Source organism: Cyanistes caeruleus, chromosome 2 (assembly GCF_971803275.1).
Source record: "Cyanistes caeruleus chromosome 2, bCyaCae1.hap1.1, whole genome shotgun sequence".
Classification (NCBI taxonomy): Eukaryota; Metazoa; Chordata; class Aves; order Passeriformes; family Paridae; genus Cyanistes; species Cyanistes caeruleus.
The window spans coordinates 69248078-69258594 of record NC_141702.1 but is presented as its reverse complement, the minus strand read 5'-3'; the positions used below and the strand labels follow the sequence as shown (position 1 = coordinate 69258594).

Here is a 10517-nt window from a genome sequence, read left to right as displayed (position 1 = left end):
GAGGAAGCCCTGGTATCTGTGTGCATGGTACTTTGCAAAAAATGTCTTTTAGAAGAAGTGACTGATGAAGTACATTCAACATATTTTAATGTGTTTTCTTTTTCTTCGAAGTGTAGTGATCACCTTAGTGATTTAAAAACTTCTATGTAGTTACAGAAACTCTTTACTTATATTGAGCTGTCCGATAATAAAACCATATTTTCCATGTTGAAAATAATGGTCTACCTAAATCAGTTCATAATCCGGGGACACAATTATTTGGGAGGGTGGGAGGGATATTTTTCTTTCTGTTTAGCATATGTGCATTCATGCAGAGTAGCAGTGATTCCAAGAGCTGGCTGATTGGGATATTTGATCCTGATTACTTTTACCAATTGTGTAACCAAAACTATCTACATTGAAATTGGGAAAGGTAATTAATATTTCCTTACTGCAACTACATGGATTTGGATATTTATATGGAATTTGAATGGATATACAGCATTTGAAATACCCTCTCCAAGTACATGGGAGTAGCTAGAAACTGCATATGTCTGCAGTGACTAGAGTAATTCCTAGCACAAATTCCTGGACACCCTAACCATGTTTAAGAATTCTCATTGGATTTGATCTTCAGACAGTATATCATAGAAACGTGAGTGAGATCAGTATATAAAGTGACTTCAGCAAATAAAAGAGTAACTTTTCCAAGAGAGAAATATGTTCCTAAGCAGGGGGGATAAAAATCAACATTTTGTGTCTGCCCAAAAAGACAAGTGGTGGCACTGTTAGTAAAGTTACTTACTCCAATTCTGGTAATGCTCAAATTTCTAACAGTTTGTCAGCATGTGGGTTCAAAATGCACTGATTTAGTATTAGCAAGGCAATTTTTTAAAAAAATCCTTATAAAACTGCTTTAATGTAAAAAATGTTAAAAATATAAATGTAAAATGTAAAAAATGTTAAAAACTAAGTTGACACTAAAAGCAAAGAATATATAATGGAAGCTAACACAGTCTGCTAAGTTTATATGAGTGAAATCCCCCTGAAAGGATAGAATTTGTTACTACTGAGTGTTCAGGATTTTCAACTGCTTCACATATATAGCCACCTATCTCAAAATTTGATAGAAACATTTATATCTCCTCAGTAATCACAGTGTTCTTTGGTGAATTTAAAATGGCTGCTAATTTTCCAGGGTCTCTTCTCTCTTTCTCTTGCAGGAGAAAGCACAGAAATATATCTCAAAATAGATCTCATTCCTTCTAACATTAGATTAATTTTTGATATACTGCTATAAGGCTTTCATAAAGAGGATACCTGTGCAAAATAACTAGCTTCATGTTTCTTTTCTTTTTTTTTTTTTTTTTAATAGAAATCACTTTCTTTTTACAAAGTTCTGTAAACTAAACAAATAAAAATAATTTCGATTTGGTCTGTTTTCTGAAAAGACTACTTGGAAGATTGATTTTTTTTGTTACTCACTTATAGAGCACTATGGGGGAAACCGACCATGCATCCTCCCTTCTGTCTTCTGACTACCAAATCACACTCTTTTTTAAATGCAAACATTCTCTGACATTACTATTTTGCTTCCCTTAACTAAAAATTATTGATAAAAATAATAAAATAAGTAGGCTGTTAGAACAGATTTGATAAATTGTAACCAAATTATAATCAAAGCTGCCTGCTGATATAAAGAGGCACAGCCTACCTTTGAAGATACTGTCCTGGAAATAAACTCCTCTCTTCCTTCTTTCCTTTCTTCCTCCCTTCCTTCCTTTGGACACACAGCAATGTGCAATAAATGGCCAAGTGTCACATGCCTTGTAGGGCTACAGTTTTATACTTGTGGTTCTTAAAAACCCCAGCACTTAGCAGGATATATGCTGGGGCAAGCAGTCCCGAGAAGAACTGCCAATTACTTTAAATCACTTATGATTTTAGCTGTCATCGATGTTGTTGGCTGAGGCCTCTTTAGTACATCTCTTGAATGTAAACCTATAAATCAGGTTATGCAAATCTGAAGATATTTCATACCAATTAATAAGATTCAAATTCAGGTGCTTCTTTCATCAAGGTAGTTTGAAATTCTGTATATTTTTTTCTATTCATTAAAGTGTCTGTACCACCTTTCCCTGCTGAGATTGTCATTACTTCTTAAAAAATATGGGGGAAAAAAATGTGAAAACCAGCCCAAAACCCAGGAGTTTCTGATGAAACATTCTCTGCAATGACATAGTTAAGATGAAGCAAATACAGCTGCACACAGGAACACACCTCTCAAAACATTTTAATAGCAAAAATGATTGAAGTAATTTTACTGCAATGTTGTCCATTCTATAAAAGGATTGGAAACCTGCCATTTTATTATACTGGATTTTTCTCCAGAATAAACTACAGTCAGCACAGCTGGAGGTGATAGAAGTATGTCCAGGCTAAATACTTACTCTCTGCGCTCCATCCCAGCTGTTAAATCTTTCTATTCCTTTTCCTTTCACAGCATGTACCACTGGACAGTTTCTAACCTCTCCTCTCTGCAGAGTTTCTCAGCTCTCCCTGTACTTAGAAAGAGCTGATATGAGTCAATGCAAACCCGATTTTACCAAACCTCAGTTCACATATATGTTAAACCTTACAACCAACCATATCCCTTTTTAACAACTCTGATTCCTCCTAAAACATTTGTTGTGTTACCATTTTGTCCTCCTAAGTAAGGATCCAGGAGGAAAAACTTTCACTAAAGGTTAAACTACAAAGCACTTACAATGGTGTCCAAAGAAACTTGCAGCAACAACCTTAATTCCATCATGTCCTAACATTTGAATAGTTAATATCTTGTTACTTCATGCATTATAAATGATGACCTAATTATAATTCAAAATATATTTAGCAATATATTAAGGATTATATTAAGATAGTGATATAATGTGGTTTTATTTTATAATTATGATTTATTATAAATTTATTTTAAAATATCATTATTAAGAAATTATAATTGTAGTTACACTGGTTTTGGCTGGGATAGAGTAAATTTTCTTCTTAGTTGATACAGTGCTGTGTTTTGGATTTAGTATAATGCTGATTAGTTGCTCACTGGGGTTAAGCCACAGTAGTGGCTAAGATGCTTATTTAATATAATACACTTACATAGACACGGTTTTATGAAAAGAAATGAAAAAGACAGAGTTTTTGCTATCCACATGATGGTATCATCAAACAACTGGCTTGTGAGAATTTTGCAAAAATCCTCCAAAGGTTACAAAATGTCACTTACTGTCCTCCAAGCAGATTTTCTCTTTAATGTCGTTCCTGTTAAAAACATCTGCAGCTCTGTTTCTTCAAACGTTCTCTTTTTTCTCTTTTTTTTTTTTGTGGGTTTGTTGTTGTTGTTGTTGTTTTGTTTTGCTTTCTTTTCATTATTTTCTTTTTTTTTCCCTTTCACCCTCTGCTCTGCTCCACTCACTAAGGCAATTTTTTCAGCTGGGCCATTTGAAGTCTAATGCACTTAAAGTTCTGCACGATAAAACAAACATAAACAGCTGGGCATGATTATTGCATTAATGAAAAGTTCATCTTTTATTTTACTGTGTTTGAAACAAATACAGTTCCTTGGCACTTTTTCCCCAATAAAACAAATATTTTGTGAGCCAGCTACTATTATTTTTCCCATAAATGTATTTTAATGACGTTGAGGAGGAGGAGATAAAATCCAACAATTTCTGCCGCTGAGGCACTGTTCACAAACAAGCGGAACCCTGCGGAATAGATCAGGACAATGCTGGTTACTGCTTTGCAGCAGGGGTAAATACGGAAAAGCTGCTGGTCGGGACAAGAAATGCAGCTGGCTGGGGGACATGAACCTGTGTGACAACCTCTGCTTCTCTTCCAGGGAGGCTTTATGGAGAAAACAGGCTGGCACTGCGGAAAAGCAGATGCCCTCAACACACACAGAGCTGGAGGGCAAAGCAAGCAGCTGCACTCGCTCTGCCCACCTCAGGTGGCCAGAAGAAGCAAAAGGAAAATAAAGAAAGGAAAGAAAAAAAAAATCCCAAACAAGCCAAACAAAAACCCAAACCAAAAAACCCCTCCCTAACGAAGCCGGAACTCAAGCCCATCAAGAAGCAGCTGACGGAGCCATTCCCGTTTCTCCTTTCCCACGAGGGGTCGCGGTGGCGCCGGAGGGAGAGCCCGGCAGCGCCGGCCGTGAGGGAAGGGTGGAGCAGGCCCCGCCGCTCCCGCATTCCCTGAGCTGCTCCTGGGGCCGGGGCTGCCCTCGTGCCGCCACTTCGGGGTGGCTCCCAGGGTGGAGAGCTCTGAGCCAGCCCTCCCTGTCCCTTCCTGTTGGCAGACGGGGACAGAGGGACGGTGGCCTGGGGCAAGCGACTCCTCCGTAGCGTCCTCACCTCCTCTCCGCTGAGGACAGGCCCCTCGGAGCGGGTGAGGGCGCAGCATGATCTGCCTGCTGGCAGATAAGGTGCCAGCCCTGTCCCGTCCTTCTGATTGAAGCTGGAGGTACTCCCGGAGTGCTCTGCCCTCGGATGTGGGCTGACAGCTCGGACACGTCCCCTGGCTGCGGGAAAGTCCCAGCACAAACACACGAGGGTAAACATGGGGTAGGACATCCAAAGGATCCATGTGTAGGGCAAGGAAGGGCACTGTTGGCTCAATCTGACTTGTCAAAAGTTGAATGCAAATTTGCTAGAAAGGTTTGTTTGCTTCTTGGTTTTAGCCCAGGAAATATAAATGTATCTCAGATCTTTCCAGATGTGCTTAAGTACAAATTCACTAATGATCGAGGAAAGCTCGTCTTGTAGGAATGTGTTGCTGAGCTGACACGTATCTCATGAATTCTGTTCCTCTGCTCAGTTACACCATCTTGCAGTCCCAGACAAGATCCTTTGCTTTCAGCTACAGTGGCTATCTCTCTCCACACTATTTTTATATCCCAGAAAGGCTAGACTGGAGTCTCTCACCAACAAAACTGTCTTCATCAATACTCCAAGGACAGTCCTGCAGCTGACAAGTTTCTGCAGTGGCCGCACTCGGAGCACAGCCGTGGCAGCGCAGTTTCAGAAACTGAAGGAACACCAAGCTGTTCAGCCTTGTCTGTGAGCACACTTCCCAGCATAACCCTCATCTTCCACTGAGCTAGCCTGGATGTTGGCACTAACTAGCATAGATTTAGGACACTGGAGTTAAAAACCCTCTTGAGACATTAACCTGAGAAGGCTTAAGCAAGATTCTGGACTTTTGCTTCCACAACTGAATTCTCAGCTGCTTGGATGAATAGAAAATCAGGTGATTTCTAACATGGAAGGTTTTGTTAGCTGTGAGCCAGAGGTTTCATTCTAAGTATCAGAAGCCAGGGGAAGAAAATTAACTAACTCACTTTCCTGGATGTGGCTAAAATTATCCCTTTCCAAATGGACTTTTGTTATTTACCTGTCAAGGTTCTTGTGAAGAGAAGACAGGTTCCCTGCTAGGAAGTGTTACAGGTAATATGAAATGCCCAGACACTTGGCCAAGTAACCTTTAGCACTCAAATCCAACTTCCTCTGTTATCAGTACACATCTAATCCACTTTTTTTTTTTTTTTTTTTTTTTCCAGTCAGCTCATGCACAGCTGACATATCTAAGGGAATCCCCACTGAAGGGAAATGCCCAACTGCTTTAGTTCCCTTTTGATGGGTTTTTCCAGAGGGGGCTGGGGATGGGTGCAAAGAAGGTGGTAAACCCTAAGTCAAGGAAAGCAGAGAAGGCTAGCAAAGGAGAGGATTTATTCTGCTTGAAGTAGCAAGGGTTCAAAGTGTCTTTCTGGGTTATGGAAGCATCCAGAAAATTGAAAGCTAAAAAGAATGATTTAAACAGTGAAAAGCAACGAATAATGTTTGATTATTTTTAATCTTACATCTCAGTTTGCTGAGTCTAGCTTTAAATACCAAGGAACATGCCACACAGACAGAAATTTCAGGGTGTCCAGGACTTTCTTACCAGTCTGGAATTCAAACTACAACTCCGAGCTTCAGACTGCTCCTATTGCATATTGCACAAGGGAAAAGTCTGAAGGAGAGCCCGAAATCAACCTTCAACCAGCCTAATAGAAACAAAGTTCAAAAATTAAACAGAAGCACTCATGTTCAGATGCTTCTGTTTCCAGACTTTGTCTCTTTCAATCTTCTATTCACTTAAGAATTTTGGAAAATTTTATTCTGGTCAAGTATTGGCTGAAATTATGAAACCACACTTTTCTTTCTTTAAAGGTATGTGCATTACTCTGATTAGTTTGTGTGGTGAGCTCCTGCCCTCAAAGCATAGGCATTACTTTATGGGAAGCCAATGGAAGCTTTGGCTACCTTAAGGATTATGGGTTAAGGCCCTACATTTGTACTGTTTTACGCCACTGTGTGACCTAAATGAGATTAGAATAATAAATCCTGATTTATTATGAGGGTTTTATTTAGACATGTTTTGAGTATGAGGTCTGTGTCAGGATTAATAGTGAAATGTAACATGCCCAGGCACAGAGAAAGCCCAACAATGAAAGGACTTCTTTTTCCCTAGAGAAAACTGGTTCCCAGTCCTCTGTTTGGCTTTTAACAGAATTGCTAAATGTTGAATGGCAGAGAGATGCTGGATCCCAGAGATGATGTTGTAGACCATGACTTGGAGATGAGCCCATTCTGAATGAAGGATAGAAGTATCCCATCAGCAGTATTTTCTAAGGCTAAGTACATACGCTCTGCAATGCAGTAGCATTCAAAAAGCTTCAAACAAGGTTCTCAGAATCCAAAGATAAACAAGAAATGATAGGTTCAGGATTTATTAGCAAATACATCCTTCATGTAGAGCAGGCAATAGTTTAGGTGCTTGCTCTGTAGTTAAATCAGATTGCTGAACCCATTCAAAGGAAATGTCCATTTTTTTTAGCATCCTGGCCATTTCTCATCAAGAAATGTGACATCTTGTCGTGTAATGCATCAAATTGCATTGGCCTAAGTATTAGACGCAGATGGTTTGTGCTTACACCACACAGTTAAATTTCTGTATTCTAATAGTAACAGTACAAAAGGCTTCAGAGGAATTTGTCTATTCTAAAGATTATTTAAATGGAGATGAGTGGAGGGCATGGAATTGAGCTCGTACTTTTGTGGGACACAAAATGAAAAAGGATTAGATGTAAGTGTTGTGACAAACTTGGGAGAATTAAATAATCATGAATTCCATGGTATCTCTACCCTTTGCCTAATTCAGAGTATTAATACTCCCACTCTCCACCAGATACTTGGCAGACCTTGTTTAGCATCAGACTTCTGTCCCAGTTGTTTTTTTGAGTAGAAATAGGGAGAATTATTTACTTCAAAATATTGTTGAGTTTTGCAATCACAGGCCTCATGGGGTGCAGAGCAAAAGAAAATGTTGAAGCAGAATTCATTTTTGTTTGGTTTGGCAAGAGGCTTGTCTATCTGACAGCCTCTCCTGGTATGTCTCAGCTGGGGTGGAACTGAATAGAAGGGCTCACAATTTTGCTGATAACTTTGAGAGAAAGCAACTTTTGAAGAAGGACAGACTTTAAGGTCCAGCTATGGTACTTTATTTAGTACTTTAGGTTTAAACCAGGAGAGCCTGGTAGTTATAAGAAACACAATCCAAGAAATCATGAAGCCTCAAGAGAACAAAAAAACATGCCCATGTGACTAAGGACAAGTTTTCTGGACTACCATAGTATAAAATCAAATATTAAGATGGTTCGGTATCTAACAAAATCTTAAAGTACTAAATTTTCTTCCCTTCTCAGAAATGCACTTCTTTGCAAAACCCTTTCTAAAAGATTTTTAGAACCACACACTAATGAGGGTCCATAGTTGCAGAGTGCTAATAGTCTTGCCAGCAAATTCATTAACTGCAAGTGACATCAAAGATGAGAAGTCAGACCTCTTTGCACAGGAGCAGGGGCAGCAGGTCAACTCGCAGAATCCAGGCACTTTATGTTACCTACTTTTGTTCATTTCAAGTCAAATAGCAGTGGCACAGCCTAGATAAGCAACTTTCTGAACGCTGGTGGTTCAGTGAAGTTTCTTTCTTTGACCAATGGCCCTTAGAAAGAAAACAGTAACACAAACAGATCATTTGGAATTGCCCAACATCTACGGACAGCAGCAAGTCTGCTGAAGACCAAGAAGTGGCTGGACTTGCTAAGCACTGAAGAGCTGCACAGGAAGTTTGGTTCATGAAGAAGTTTCTTATAATGCTGTAATGCAAAATTTCACAACCAACCTTTGCTCACCTATGTCAAGGGCACTTGTCTGGGGCACAATCTGTGTGACCACTGTTTTTGCTGTCCCTTGGCAACACCTGACTTCATTTTTAGCTTTTTGCAACATGTTCCCCCAAAGCATGAGCTGACAGTCACATCCACAAAGGCACTAAACCAGCAGATTGTTGAGTGGAAATGGATTCCTGCTCCTCTGTACATTTTGTAGAATACTTCAGACATGTGGCAGTGCTGAAATCCTGGTGGCTCTTGCTGAAGGAATGCATTGGAAGCCTTTACCCCATTTAGCAGGTTAAAGTCTTACAGCACAAGCTGTGAAGAGCTGTTATAGGTCACTGATAAAAAGCAATAGAGTGCTTATGGCCACTGTGGGTTAATGATAGCCACAAGGACAATCAGAAAGTTTGTGCTGAAAGCAGGTGTGTAACCCACTGTATTTATTATTGCTGTACTCTGGCCTCTAGATAGTGTATGTGTGCACTGGGGTTGCAAAGACTGACAAATTCGCAAGGCTAGCCTACTAGTGGAACTGAGGAAGGCTAGGAAGATGTTTTCCTTGTCTGCTAGGAGGAAGTATGTGTCAATATAGGGGAGATGTTTTCCTGACCTGGCAGATGGAGCCTTCTGTATCATGTATTGAAATATAATTTATTGTATCCTATTTGTTATACATATTTTCTAAATATGAGCATTTCCTGTTCAGGCCCTTTACCTCCCCCACCTTTTCCTAATGCACGTTACAGCCTGAGTACAGACAGCTTCTCTGAAAAACTTGCTTCAGCAGCTCAGTTTCCATGTCCTACTCTGGTATCAAGTAAATTTTACTTTTTTTTGTTTTGTTTTGTTTTTGTTTTATTTTTTTTAGTTCCAAGAGTTAGACAGGGTCTAGGAGCATGTGCTAGTTCAAAACTAAGTCAAAGTTTATTTGTGCTGAAGCCATAGAATTCTTTTTCTGCAAGCTCTGACATATCTCTGTACATGTACATGATCTTTAGTGCTTAGAATTTTCTTATCATCTTTCATCTTTCCCATATTCACTCTGTACATTTCTATACATAGTCAAATCTACTGTCACCCAGTGCTGTGTATCACCCTTTTTCTGTAAGCTGTTTATCTGGGATTTTCAAGGCTGCTTGCTCCTGGTAAGAGTCTTAAAATCATATCTAGAAACCTTAATCAATGACCAAATTTACAGAAGCACTAAGAACCCACAAATCCTGTTGCAGTCAATGGGACCTGAGTTTACTCGGCACCTTGAAAACCAAACTGCTTAAGTTTCGGTACCTAACCTTGGATATCTGGAACAGAACTTTAAGGGTTCAGTGTGAGTATTCTAGGGCAGAATGGGGTTCACTTCAAGATCTTTTTAAATAGATATCCTAATTTTTATATATTGTATTCATATTAATAAACACAATTATGATAATTGTGTTTTTCAACCAAACAGTAGTTTTGAGCTCCTCTTAGTGCAAGACAATAATGAAAATCATTATTTTGGTTGATATTGTCAGTTTCTGAGTACCATGTACACTGTGTTAGTTCATTATGTGGACCCTTCCACCACAGGAATTTTTTTTACTGCTCACCAGACATGTGGGGTCTTCCCTGGTAATTGCTCCAGGTAATAAGCACTTCTTGCAATCAGCTTGCTATAAATGATAGAGAAAAACATGGTTGTGTTCTAGCCATTACCAAAGTAGCTTTTAAAATCTTGTTGTTGTATGGTACATGGTGCTATACATGACCTAGAGATGTATGAAGCATTTCGACCACACTACAAATGTCTAAACCACTCAGTTTCAGTTCTCACTTCTCACCCCCGTGAGTCAGACCCATCAGCCTGCCAAAGCACCTATTAATTTATAGATTTCATCCCAAGGGCACATCCAGACACTTGTGAGAAGGCGTGTCCAGTCAGCTGTTTCCAGAGTGATGGCACAAAATCAACCAAGAAGGAAAGAACCTGTAGCTGCATGTATGCTTTGGTGAATTTAGATCTTTAGGAGGCTTTATTTTGTTCCTGTGTATGCTAGGTTTATATCAGGAAGTCCTGAGGTATCTTTTCTCCCATTCTAATGAAGCACTTTATAAGAAAAAGAAGATACTGAATGTATTAGATTTGCTGTGCCAATTGTGTAATTCTTTATAAACATAAAGGTTTCTGCAATGCCAAGCTGAGCTGTAGCAGCTTAATACAGCAGCTTGAATTTCAGGAGTACTTGAAAGTGCTTAAAATGATTTCTAACAAAATGCAGCTAAATGA

The 10517-nt window shown here is 39.3% G+C and overlaps 1 protein-coding gene across 5 annotated transcripts in view; it reads left to right on the top strand.

The window, feature by feature from the left end:
• Window positions 1-3723: 3723 nt before the first annotated feature.
• The window catches only part of GPR137B (G protein-coupled receptor 137B), a 32368-nt gene continuing 25574 nt past the window's right edge, over window positions 3724-10517 (top strand). Inside the window, exons 1-3 of one of the 5 annotated variants that reach the window (XM_086877761.1) lie at window positions 3724-3783; window positions 3872-5280; window positions 9314-9396. In XM_086877761.1, the coding sequence (XP_086733887.1) occupies window positions 5265-5280; window positions 9314-9396 (99 nt within the window). In that variant the 5' untranslated portion in view covers window positions 3724-3783; window positions 3872-5264. Of the gene's footprint in view, window positions 3784-3871; window positions 5478-9313; window positions 9397-9480; window positions 9579-10517 lie in introns of those variants that run through there. The other 4 variants (XM_086877764.1, XM_086877765.1, XM_086877762.1 and 1 more) reach the window with 4 other exon arrangements.